Below are 13147 nucleotides of genomic sequence, written 5' to 3' on the forward strand. Positions count from 1 at the left end.
CTCACACACATATCAGCGTCTATCCAGTGCGGACAATGTTTTATGCCTACACACAGATCCATGACCTACAGCTGCCAGCTGTCACGTGGCCTCCTGGCAGAAGGCAGCCCATATTCTGGCCACAGTGCAAGGTGTTTTGTGAGCTGACCTCGTGCAATGCTTATGCAGGAAGGGCCCTCACTCTTATGGATTGGAGGCACAAGGACACGTCTATGTAAAGTCCTGCCAAGGACAGGAAGTTTGGGTTCTCATTCTATCTGAGGGACATATACCACCACTATTACTATAGCAAACATGTGCCACAATTTTTTAATGCATTACAACATCCCTTGAGAAACAGGAACGCTGGTCTTACAGAGGGGGAGTTAAGCACAAGGAGACAGTGACTCCCCCAAGGTGAGGACACCAAACAGGGAGCTCAAACCATTCTCCCATGCTCAAGCTGGTACCGTAACCACTGGGCCAACCCTCCTGATAGTGGCTTCTAGGTTGCCTCCCACAGTTACAGAAGGAAAAGCTTTATAGCCCCTCCCCAAAGCGATGCCAGGAAAAGAGAAGGGGCAGCTCTTACACAAGGGGTGGCGCACAGTGCACCAGAGGAACTGCTGGAACGTAGTTGATGGCTGTGGCAGAAGGTGGGGTCGGCAGGTACCAAAGTCCAGGCGGCTGCAGCTGCTGCTGCCAATTCTCGGCTTTGCGACTGGGGCCAGAGTGCTGGGAAGAAGCACTCTTTGTGCCATGGTCTGCTACTGTGAAGAAGAATGAGACCAGGTAAGAGCCACCCTGTGATTTCTGCCATATGGGGAGGAAGCCAAAGGGACTGTTTCTGGTGCTACTCCACTGCTGTCAGGGGCTCTCACAGCAGAGCTGATTGTAGCCCAAGGACAGAGGAAGAGGATGTCACCTGCCTATGTGAACATGTTGATATAATCTCTCTGTGGTGAATCAGGCCTGCGTGCACTGGGCTGGAGACCCTGTACTGAGGCCTGCAAGTGTAGTTGGTATAAGTTAACTCAGACCATGATCCAGCGCTTGGGGGAAAGCCACTAAGTTCTGCCACTCAGAGGAAGGTATATAGCTGGGGCTCCCCCACTACTACTTACAACCACTCCTGCTGAGAGAGGTGAGATAGGGGTAGCTGGGAAGTTCTCAGAGTCAGCAGTCCTACATCTTTCCTGTCCATGACTTCTGCTGGCAGGAGCTTGGACTCAAGAGGCCGTGAAGTTCCCTGCAGCCAGGACTCCAGTAACATTCCCTACAGCGATGACTGCTGGGGACAGCATAGGTAGGAACTGTTTCTCAGTGTGGCTTTGGCCACTTTGTCTCTCTCCTATGGGAGCTACTTACTAGGGGGCTCCCAGGCATGGCTACTCTTTAGTAAACAGGGACCTCGAATGGATCACACTAGTTACTCACCATTCGCTGCTTTGCCCCTAGTTTTAGAAGTTGGAGTGCTTCTGGTCCCACTGCAGGGTGGACAGTGCATCTTCTTTGGAGTGCTATGCTGATTGGATCTCAAGATGTCCCCTGCTGATGCAATGCCTATGCACAGAGAACAAGGTGCTGGTAAAACAACCCTGCCAAGATCTGCAGCGCGCAGGGCAGCAGGAATATGCTGGACTCATTGGGCCCTTTAAAAGTAGTAACTTTGTTCTTAAACTAGATTGGGTGGCTCACAGAGAGCAAAAGCTGATTGCAAGGCACTGCGGCCAGTGATATGCAAATTACAAGATGCATATTTAGAGTTCAGCTGGGAGTTACTGGACACAATACAGGTAAACCTCCCCTACTCCCTCCTTCCCCCCTCTGCTCCTTAGAAACACCCTGGGAAGGTAAGTATTCAAGCCATGTAAGGTGGTATGTGATTTTGACTGGAAAAAACAGGTGCGAGTTAATCTTTGGCCAAGTTGAATGGCTTGATACAGGTTCCTACTTGCCCAGCAAGCTGGACATTTTTTGTGTAATGTCTCTTGCTAGCACAAAGAAAGGAGAGGCACGCAGCAGGCTGTAACACAGGGCTTGCTCGTGATAACAAGTGCAAACAATGGCTTTAGCACCACAGGACGGCTTCAAGATTGCACCCAAAAGTCAATCCCACCCCCACAAAGGTTGCAGCTGCTTTCAAAACATCCCGTGTCCTCTAGTCTATATTATGTAGTAAACTATAATAATGAATGACTGCCAAAGATGCACATGCACCACAGGAGAGAACACGAAATGCAGGCAATATGAATTCCCAGTGTCAGAATAGAAGGTACCACATGCGTTTTTGCAATAGGAATAAAGTCCCAATAGTACTCAGGCTCTAACCTACTTCTATAAACCCTGGATGAGGTCCCACTGTTGAGTAGCTACTGACTAACCTTGTTACTGCACAGATGGAGCCTGTTTCTACTCTGGCCAGGATGGAGTATACTGGAGGCACCTCCAACCCCCAGATGAGCTGCATGAGCACTGACCTTGCCAGTCACTCTACTCAGAAAGGGTATGCATTTCAGTGAGGAGTGGTCTTTCACTCTCTGTCTCTAATCAGTGTGTTTGCAGGCTTAGTTATTCAATTATTTCATGTCTTAGGTAATTAATAACAACTTCATTAGCTGGTATTTGTGAAGTCCTTGGAGGTCTCATAGAAAAGCAGATTTTGCATGTTGCTAGCCTTTTGTTTCACAAGCTCCAAGCACTAAGCAAAGATCTGGGACAGGCCATTTCAGGGGCAGAGACTGAGGATGAGCACACGGTGTATTTACCAGATTGTGTCCTGGGGCTGTCGCAATGGATGCAAGACGGCGAGCCAGTGTCTTCCTTCGGTTCTAGGGATACGGGAGTCGATAAGTGGTACTTTGTCCCTGCAAAACCCAACAAAAGCTTTCTCAGTGCTCCTCACAGAGTGTGTGGCTTGGGGTGGGGTAATGAAAAGAAAGGGAAGGGTCAGGTTGCATGCTGTAGTTCAAGACTGAGCTACGGGGTTCAGACCAGCAGGGAGAGGAATGGGTAAGTCTTTTGTTGGGGAAGTACAATGTCAAGTGTCCCAGATGGGCATAGGAAGGGAAAGCCACTTAGGACAGCAGCCGGATCTGGGTAGTTACCAGAAAGGCCACACCAAGACCTCATTGGACTTGTTGTGTGCTTACCTGTGTAAGGGCCTTTGAACGTTGCTGCATTTGGGATCTTCTTGGAGGAAAACACTGCCCTGGCTCTCCCATCCAGAGGTCTTGGTGGGGAGTAGTCTGATTCTGAAGCTGCACCATGTGGAGATGAGAGAGCGCTGGATTAGACAGCCAGAGCACTGTGTGTCTTATAGGTACTGTGGGATGCATACTCTGATTTTCTCAGCAAGCAACATTACACATGCTATTAGGGGACAGGATAGGGCTGACTGCCACCAATTCCAGTAATGCATGTAGGATCAAGAGAACAGGGCACAGGCATCAGAGTCAAATCCAGGACCAGGTTGGGTTGATGACAGCAGCTTTCTCATGGGTCAGGAGGACTGGATCGGGATGTGAGCCCATCTGCACAATTGGCAGAGAGTGCCCTGGTAGATGGGCTGCCTACACATGAGTGCTCACCACCCACCTGCATAGCAAGTGCTCATGCAAACATCCAGTTCTCCCTTTTAGGAAGGGTAAATTGAAGAGCAGTGGAAGGAAAATAAAAGTCCTGCTGCCCCAGTGCTTCTCAGAAGCACTGAGGGAAGCCAGGGTGACTGCAAAGGGGGCAGGCCCTGAAAGGTCTACTTACCGAGATCCAGCTCAGGCCCATCCCGCGGGAGTGATGCTGACCTTGCCCGCCTCGCTGGCTGGATCACTGGGGCTGGCTCCCCACATTCACCTGGGCTCCTCTCTGCAGGTTTTCTGGGAAAGGGACAGGCACAGAACGATCTTCCAGTACATGGCCCATCTGATTTGGGTGCATTTAACTGCACGCACAGTCACTTACCTGATGGTTGCTGGGCTGCTGGCTGAGGAACCATTCTCCAAAGGCTTCCTTTTGGTCTTTGCAGTGTGTGGAGATGCCTTTCCTGTTGGGTAGCCTTGGGGTCGATGCAAACTCTCCTCCAGCCTCTGCCGAAGCCGCAAAACCTCTTCCCGCAGAGCCCGGATGGCCTGGCTGAAGTGGGAAAGCACAATAAAGAATCAGTTTCCCTAGAGCTCAAGAATAATGTTGGATTGAGAAGAAAAGGGGGCAAATCCCATGTTTTCCCCTATCTGAAGTCACAGAGACAGTCCCAGCTCTGCTGTGCCAGGCTGCCTGTCACCCAGAGGTCAGCTGAGCTTCAGAGACAACAGCACTGCTCAACATGACTTAGCCACTCAAGAATCACAAGAAGCCACCGACTGAAGCTACTTTGAAGATGCATTGCACAAGGGAGACAGTGGTGCAGAGTCCATTTCCCTTCAGAGTCGCCTCGGTGATGGTAGGAGGCTCTCTGAGATGTAGGTTTTACACTCAGCCGTTCTGAATGGTTGCAAAGATTTCAACCATGAGGGCTGACGAGCTTTCTCTGAAGCTCTGGAGTTTATTTAGTGCTCTTCCTGTGCCTACAGGGAACCTGATATGTGAGTCTATAAATCCAAGCCTTATTCCTCTTAGTAAATGTGCAAGACAACCAAGAATGTTTAAACTGCTGCGTTATTCTGCTGGATAGCCTACCGTCTGGGAGGGAAAACATGCATGCATTAACCCTGACAATGCTGGCATTTTCCAGGCTGGCAGACAAATGTAATCTTGGACTAGCATGTGACTATATTCTCAGGTCTTTAGAGGATTAAGTGCCTACCTTTTTTGAGTATCTCTCTGTTTACTGTCAAAGGAGTGAGAAGGGGCCCCTTGGTCCTTAAGGAATTGCAGCTGAACATTGAGTCTCAAAATGTCTTAGGCATTCAGCTTTTCCCATCAGGGAAGTCTGGCCCCTTTATGGTATCTCAAACAGTGCGCACAAAATCATTGGCCCCTTTTAATTGTTCTTGGCCTGGGCTGTTCCCTGTGAGTGGTGATGGGGGAACCTCAAAACAGCCAAAGGCTGTGGCTGAATGAACACTGAAAAGGCCGGGGGATTCTCCAACCCTTCACCAGACACTCCGGCCTCTTGGTTCTGCAAAGCTGGGCGTGACCTCTTTTAGAAACAAGACTCTGCTCCACATGGCACTACGGAGAGCTACCCTTTCCCCTTCCTTTTCCAGTCCTGGGTGCATCCCAGAAGTCTGCAGCACAGGAGAATGGGATGCAAACAACAAAAACTCAGGAAGGGCCAACTGCACTGGCTGTCACTCAAGCCCACTCAAATATCTTGAGTGAAAGGTTTACTGAAATCAGTGGCTACTTAGGGACATTCTTAGGGATCATCAGCTGCACATAACAACCCCATGCAGATTTCCCCTGCTGCTAAAACTACAAGGGCCTGCCAGCTGAGCTAAAGGAGAATCACTGTCACCATTACAGGATCTATGATGCACAGCTGAGCAGCATGAATTCCCCCCAGGCAAAGACAGCAAGGTACATACACTCTTCTGTTCATTATGGGACACAGACACCTGCTTGTGCCAGCTCATTTTTGGGGGGTGATTGTGTACTTGCCAATACACAGCTCACGCTGTTGCCTTTTAGCAAGGAAAATATATGACCTGAGGAAACCACACAGTAGGGGTCAGATATTTAGCTGGCGATGCTGGATTGCATCAGTGCAGCCAGGCTGATTTACATCAGTTGAGGATTCAGCCTTGTAGGTTTAAAACGACAAAGAAAAATGAAAACTATTCTGCAGAGCCCACAGAAACACTCTACAAGGCTTAAGCAACCTCAGAGGGCCTGAGCCCTCCCTCTCCCCAGGCTGAGTCTGGTTCCAATTGAGCTGCGCGATCAGACACAGACTGTGTGGCCCTTGCAGTACTAGCTCTTTCCCTCCATGCTCGTGTAGGCTGCAGGAGAGTTAACCATTTGTGTATGTGGCTGGTGTGAGGCAGCCGCTTGGTAAGCTGAGGGGCTAGTGAAGGATAGAGGTGGGCAGAACAGTTTGCTCAGAGTCTAGCTCCTTGGTTCTGTGCTGCTGGCCACATAAGACAAGTGCATCAAAATCAAGGCTTTCGGTCCTGGCAACCGCCAGAGCCAACAACTCTGCTGCCAAGAGCACTGCGTCCCGACCCTCTTTCCCCATGGGTCCATCACATCCTCACAGCAGCGAACATTCAGAGCCTGCTCGACTGGCATTGATTTAGCTGTGCCTTATAACTGAGAACCGTGTATGTGATGCTCCCGGATCCTGCTCCTTAAAGTTACTCCCACTCATAAGAGCTGCAATGCCAACTCTGTCCCTGATTTGCCCAGCAGGTCCTGATGTGGCCCTGGCCAAGTTCAAAGGCACAGCTGAGCCACTGAAAAGCCTTCTGCCAAAAGGCCAGTACTTATCTACCCCCTTCAGTCAGGACTGTCCTCATATCCATCTGAAGTCACCAGCAAAATGAGCAGGTCTGAGCCTCGCCTGTGGGGCTGTCCATTTGCAGGATGAAGCCTGCACGCCTCTACATTGGGGCTGACTAATATGCATGTGAGGGAGAAAGCTGGAAACAGCACTGTGATATCAATTCTCTCTGCTTCCTTCTTCCCTCTGCCTGGCACCACTGGCATCCTATTATTCGTGAGGCTGCCTAAGTCCTGCAGTGGATTTGAGACCTGTCCCCTCTGTAAGGCACAGGGGGTGGTTTCTGGATTTACCTCCTGGAAGAGATCTACTGCACTGGATGTGGCCAGGCCTTTCGGCACTTCCCGACTCAGAGAAGCAAGGAACCAGCCTTTCTCTAGCAGCGTGAGCTGAAAGCATTCCTCCATCCAAGGACAGGCCAGCACTAACCAGTCCTCAAGTCTCAAAGAGCTGGGTGACAAGTGGAGAAATGGGATCTCTGCCCGACTAGGGTCACTGGGAGAGGTCAAGTGCTTAGGCCTTGCCAAAGAGCAAAGAGAACAGCATGTCTTCTCCCCAGCCCCGGCACCGCCACTGCCACTGCCACAGCTGCGTCCAAGAGGCAGCGTCTTAGCAACGCTCCCAGAAATGTTTGCTGTTATTGTGCAAGGAGAGGGCGTAAACCAGGCAGGATGGCTCCACCTCAGGCCTCCTCTGCTCAGGTAAACAACCCCCCTTCTCCTTCACCCAGCGGGGCTGCCTGGCTCACTGTGAACTAATGACACCCAGGGGAAGAACCCAGCGCTTTCCTTCAAAGAAACTGCTGCCCCGGAGACTGCCTCTGGGACCGGCTTGGTGATGGCACAGCTGACACAGAGTCCAGGGTATGACTGTCTCTCCACATCGTGATGGCTGTAGAGAGGGGAAACAGTGCCGGTGCTCAGTACAGGCAGTCCTCAGCTTACAACGCTTCGAGTTACGTTTATAAATTGACTCCCTGTTTCAACTTTACGACATCAGTTTTGACTTTACAACGCTTGATCCAATGCGATGCCACGCCAGCGGAGAAGTTCGCTGCGTTGCCCATCTCCCTGGAGAACATTTGTCCAAACTTCCTTGGACACTTTCTTTAAAAAAGCAGACAAGACTCCAGGAAAACCTGCAGACAAGACTCCTGAGAAGACTCCAGCCAAGAACCCTTCAAAAAGTCCAACCAAGAGCCTTTCAAAAAGTCCAGCAGTCACCTCCCAGAAGCCCTTCCAAATCGATATGATTGCTATTTACAATATAAATACATTACTATAGCTATATCACTCATCTATAATTGACTGAGTACAAAATTCTGAGGTATCGGGCCTTGGTTCAGGAACCAATCCCCCATTTATAACACTGTTTCATATGAGAAAATTGGTTCTGAGTTACGCGGTTTTCAGGAACCAATTGTGTCCCAAGTCCGAGGACTGCCTGCACTGAGATACCACGTTCACTGGCCGGAAGTGGACATGGATCCTCTTGCAATGCTTAGCCTGCTCCAGGAGGGGTCACTTACTCTCGTTCCCTGCGTGAGTCCAGGAGGTCATGGTGAGCCCGGACCGGGGAAGGAGACAGGGTGGTGGAGCTGGGTGGACACCTTGTTTTGCTGGGCTGGTGATCGTAGGTGTTGGCCCCACTTTGTCCCTCAGCTTCAGAGTCTGTGTGAGCTGGTGAAAGAAGACGACAGTGGACTACTTTCAATGACACTGGTTTTGGGGTGCCTCTTTGAAGGTGCATTTCCCTGGCGACAGAGCCATTTTCACCTATGGCCCAGGCAACTTCCCCCACGCTGCCCTGCTGGGGGGCCTCAGCTCCACCCTGGAGGGACCCCTCTGGGACAGCAGATGACTTCAAACTCCACGTGCCACTAGGGCCTGGGGCCTGCTTAGCACCAAAGACCAAGTGGTGCCGTCGCAGACATCGGCCCGTGAATCCTCCCTCCCCATCCCCAAGCTTATTTGGCAGAGGCCGCCAAACAGCTTGAAAACCACCAGCCGAATACTGATGAGAGGTGGCCAAAATCTTCCCGACCCACTAACTTTTTTCCTCAGAACTGAAAACCTGAGTGGCAAAGCCAAAGTTTGGCCCACCCTTTTCAGGTGAAATGGTAAAAATGCTGAAATGTTCACCTCTTTAGACACGTATTTTTAACTCAAAGCAGTTGTAAAACTGTTTTTATAGGAAAAAGGAGAGAATAAAAAAAATCTATGGAGAGAAATCAAGCATTTCTATAAGAGTATTATTATTAACAATTATTGTTATTATTATTGCTGCCGTTATTAGTGCTGGTATCATTCAGATCAGCCTCAGTGTCAGCACCCACAAGTCACCCCTTCCCTTCTCACTGCGGAGAGGAAGGAGGCGAACTCTGTTCCCAGAGAGGTCGTGGATGTGCCTCCTTTTGTGGGTGGTCCAAACCCGAGGTGTCTTCTACTCACTACTGTCCACATCCGGTGCCATCTCGCTGGTGATACTGTCTGTCCACTGAGGAGGGGAGCTGGTCTGGGAGGGGCTGCCGTGGGGCAGGCTGTGTCTCGGAGCACTGCTCCTTGGTGGGACCTGCCTGAGGGGGGTATACATGCCCCGCAGCCCCTTTTCTGAGGATAACAGGCTGGTGTCTTTCTTCAGAGAAGCATGGAGGACAGCAGGGGGGGATGCAGAGGCAGATTTCTGCAACACGCCAGGCATCCTGGGAACAAGGCAAACAGACTGGCGTCACTGAAGGAGCCTCACCAAGATGCCAGGTTACCCATCCAGCCGCACATCTTTCCTGGCCCCTCGCCCCTCCACGGCTGCTACTCCATAACTTCCCCCATTCACCAATCAACCCCCTCTCTTCCTTGGTCTGTAATATTACATTCTTGGTCTTCTCACCACTCATTCAGCACTCATCCCTTGCTTTCCCATATGTCCTATGTACTCAGGAACCCCATCCCCACTTTGATCACCTGCTTTTGCCTCTTTTCCCTCATCCCCACTCACTGAACACCAATCCCCCCTCAGCCCCATATTCTCAAGCTCCTTTCCCTCCAGGTGTGCTATCTCATCCTGCATTCCTTCAGCCCTGGGCCCTTCATCTCAGCATCCAAAGCCAGAAGGTAAAGGGAGATGAGATGAGAGCAGGTTAAAGAAGTGGACAGGGAAGAAAGAGAGACAAGAATCCATACCCAGTATGAGAGGGGTGATGCTCTGGGGTGTGTGTCAGTGGGGACACCCTGCTTGCCTCTGACCCCACAAATCCACTGTCCGTTTCTGGTGATACAATGCGTTGATCCTACAAAAGAAGAGGCACAGTATAACTAGATCCAATCCAGATCAATGCAATGGATGATAATCAGAAGCCAGGGATGGCAGTCCAGCTGCTCAGGCAGAAGACAATAAGCAAGATCCTATTCTAAGTATTAGGTGTCTACGTGGACTTCTGTCTCAGAGGTGTCTCTAAAAACCTGCTAGCACCAAAGGCAGACAGGGTTTCCTCCTCCTCCTCCCTGCTGCTCTTCATGACTTCATCTTAAGGTTAAGATGGTGGCACGTTACAAGGGCTGGCTCACCAATGTTTCTCTAGGAAGCCGAGCAGGTTGGCACAGGATCATACTTAGGTACCTAGGTCCACTTTGACACCTAACAAGTAGAATAGGATCTGACCTGAGGTCTTCAGGGACTCAGATTCAAGCCTCTCCTCTGCTACAAGTTTCCTGTGTGACTTCAGACAAGTCCTTCTTGCAAGAGTCAATAATACTTCCAGATTCAGCAGAGAGCATCCCTGGTTGGATAACTCCACCCTGTCCCTACCAACACCCCTGCTCTTCAAACACTGACACTGTCATTCTGCTCTCTTTGAGGAACCTGCTGCCTGATATGACAGTGTACTGTTAAACAGCTTCCAGCATCACATACCAGACCTGGCTGCACTGTGGCAGCCCTGTAGATGTATCCTGAAAAGCTGGGAGCCCTGCCTCTGTTTCACACGCCTCTTGGGAACTCACCTCGGACTGCGAAGCTTTTGCCTGATGGAAAGGCTTCCGCGGAAGACGGTCAGAAGCAGCGCTGCCTGCCACACTGGCCATGCTGCTTTGGCGGGAGAGTGGTTCCTGCTGCCCCCGGAAAGCTGGCTTGGGGATTACAGCCAGGGGCCTGGCCTTGACGGGCATTGTCCGAGGGAGCGACTCTTCACCCCGGACAGAGGGTGGACAGCTACTCCTCCCAACCAGCTGCTGGTGTTCCTCTGCGGGGAGGCGGCGCAGCTTCCTCTCCTGGGGCTGTCTGTTAGGGTGAGAAAGCAAAAGCAATCACAGCCTTTACTCAGAAGTGTCCCACATTGTCACCTGGCTGACATGCAGCCTTCCACTCCCTGCAGATGCACTATTGGGCCAGGAAACATGGCTGACTCCCCGCAGCCTCACTTTTTCCTGCTCACAGCTGATCAGAAAGCACCTGAGGTCAGATGTTCCCAGCCTTCTGGAAATGTTGGACCTTCAAAGACAAGGGGACCGATTCTGCTCCTACTGGAGCATCCACTGCTTCAGCTGAAGAAGTGTGGCACTGCAGGGTCTGAATGCCTCTGAAGTGCCACGCCATGACGTTACCATTTGTATGCTGGATTTTCAGGGCATTCACAATCAGCTGTCACCTTTGAAAATGTTGGCCTAGCTGTGTAGCTTATCTGGCAGCAGAGAAAATTACCAATCAATGCAGGGCTGCCTATCAAAAAAAGGACAGGACTGACACAGGCATGAATCCCCTCATTCAGCTGTAGACAATTAACTCTGAACCCTACAGACAACAAAGCAAACATCAGAAAGTATAGCCAAGCAGTTTAACTGTAACAGAAAGCTCAGTGATTGGGTCCACCATAAGGAAGTCTTTTATATTTTCTTTACAAATATATTTTTAATAATGAAAAACATTTGCAATGACTCTCCCTCCCCACCCAGTGGACCCCTATATTTGGCGTATAAACTAATGTATCCTTAAAATTGGTGCCTTATTAAAATCTCCCCCCCACACACAAACACTCCAGTAATGAACATTATTTGCAGGGCATATACTTCATGCTTCTGTATTACTTACGGCTGGGGTGTCCCATGGTTGGTCCCGTGGTTAGCTTCTTTCTCCAGTGACAATGTCCTGTAAGCACTCTCATCCACCCCAGCATCCCCTGCCGCACAGCCATCCACTTCCTGTGAGGCTCTGTTCTCTTCCAAGCCCAGCTGCTCCATGCTCAGAGATTCAGGCAAAGACTTGAAATTGTTGTACCTGATTGCATGAGAGAGGCAAAAAATGCACTCAGTCTAGCCTGAGGTCACCACCCGACTGGCAGCAGCCCTGTGTTGCGGCACCTGTGCCCACCATAAAAATAGAGGGCCGAGCACTAAATTGCTCCCTACCCCTCCGGGTGATGCTCCAGCTCCTGCTAGGATTTGGGTGTGTTTCACAGGATGCACTGGCAACATGAGAAGAAGGGACATTGATTGCTCTACCAGAGCAGGGTGTAGCATGGGCAAGCGCCATGCCAACTTTGACATTGTTTCACAGGGCAGCACTTACTGGTCCAGCAGATTATCAAAGTCCTCCTCCGCTTGAAGCTGCTTGTGCTGAAGGGGCTTGGGAAGCTCCTCTCTTTCTTCCTCAACATCCCCGCTGGCTGAGCTCACCTCTGCGTCCCCTTGTTGGAAATGGTTGTCCCTTGTAGCAGAGCTCTAGAGAATAGAAAGAGGCAAGGTCAGCCTGCCCAAACCAGAAAACACCTCACCTGCAGGGATGCTGCAGCCAATGCCTGTACAGGAACCTAGATTCTTCCTAAATCAAGTCACCCTGGAAGAGTCACTGTAACCAATGCACTGGTTGGCAAGAAAGCTCCCATTGCCAAAGGGCCCACCTCTCCCAGCAGAAGTCACTTGAAGGGATTGGCTATGTGTCAGGGAGCTCACTGCTCCTCCGATTTCGGCCTCTCCCAGCAGGAGTCATTGTAAAGAACTGGGCTATGGGGAAAACCAAGGCTACTTCAGCTGCGGGGTCATGGGCCCTCTAAAGAGGAGGTTCTGGAAGAGGAATGATTTCAAAGCACCTCCCAAACAGTTTTCTTTACTGTCCCCTCACTAGAAACCACCAGCTACCACCCTGCTTGGGAAACCTCAAAGAAGAGAGTGCAAACAGAGTGAAGCTTACCTCAGGGTAGGGTGTGCGGAGAGCTGGGACTGGGGCATGCATTGATGGAGTTGGGGAGGAGACCTGCGCTTCTGGGCCCAGAGTAGGCAAGCAGCGTGGAGATGGGGGTGGCTCGGAGCAGTTCTGTGGAGAGGTCTGGCTCTCCACCGCTCGGTCAATCCCGTCCTTCAGCTCCTCCAAGCACATGCCCAGGCGGAATATCTCCCCTTCCACCGCTCTATAACACAGCATGCCATCAGCAAAGGTGAGAGGGACCTCAAAGCCTTTGGGAGGCTCCAACCATTCAGCAAAGAAGGGTGCTTCCCAGGTACGGCACAGACCACACTCAGGAGCTCGATGTTTAACTCCGAGTTCTGCCAGACACACCGCGTCACTCAGTGCTTCACTTCTCACTGTATAATGGGGATTATCATCCTGCCTTTGTTTGCCTGGTCTATTTAGACAGCTAGCTCTTTGGGGCAGGGGTTCTCTTGCCATTGTCATGAATAGTTCCTAGTGCAAAGCGTCCTTTAGATGCAAGGGCAATATGAATCAAGCATAAGAACGGCC

The 13147-nt window shown here is 50.8% G+C and overlaps 1 protein-coding gene across 3 annotated transcripts in view; it reads right to left on the reverse strand.

The window, feature by feature from the left end:
- Nucleotides 1-13147, reverse strand: part of AKNA (AT-hook transcription factor) — a 55051-nt gene that overhangs the window by 5485 nt on the left and 36419 nt on the right. For 2 of the 3 annotated variants that reach the window (XM_019540625.1, XM_019540623.1), the window contains exons 9-21: nt 12599-12815; nt 11978-12129; nt 11501-11686; nt 10417-10693; nt 9598-9704; nt 8869-9119; nt 7947-8097; nt 3940-4110; nt 3742-3854; nt 3132-3239; nt 2748-2846; nt 1417-1542; nt 572-749 (exon numbers count right to left, since the gene is read on the reverse strand). In XM_019540625.1, coding sequence (XP_019396170.1) covers nt 572-749; nt 1417-1542; nt 2748-2846; nt 3132-3239; nt 3742-3854; nt 3940-4110; nt 7947-8097; nt 8869-9119; nt 9598-9704; nt 10417-10693; nt 11501-11686; nt 11978-12129; nt 12599-12815 — 2136 coding nt within the window. The remainder of the gene's footprint in view (nt 1-571; nt 750-1416; nt 1543-2747; nt 2847-3131; nt 3240-3741; nt 3855-3939; nt 4111-7946; nt 8098-8868; nt 9120-9597; nt 9705-10416; nt 10694-11500; nt 11687-11977; nt 12130-12598; nt 12816-13147) is intronic. The other variant, XM_019540626.1, reaches the window with a different exon arrangement.

Source organism: Crocodylus porosus, unplaced genomic scaffold (genome assembly GCF_001723895.1).
Source record: "Crocodylus porosus isolate Cpor-Errol unplaced genomic scaffold, CroPor_comp1, whole genome shotgun sequence".
Taxonomy (NCBI): Eukaryota; Metazoa; Chordata; order Crocodylia; family Crocodylidae; genus Crocodylus; species Crocodylus porosus.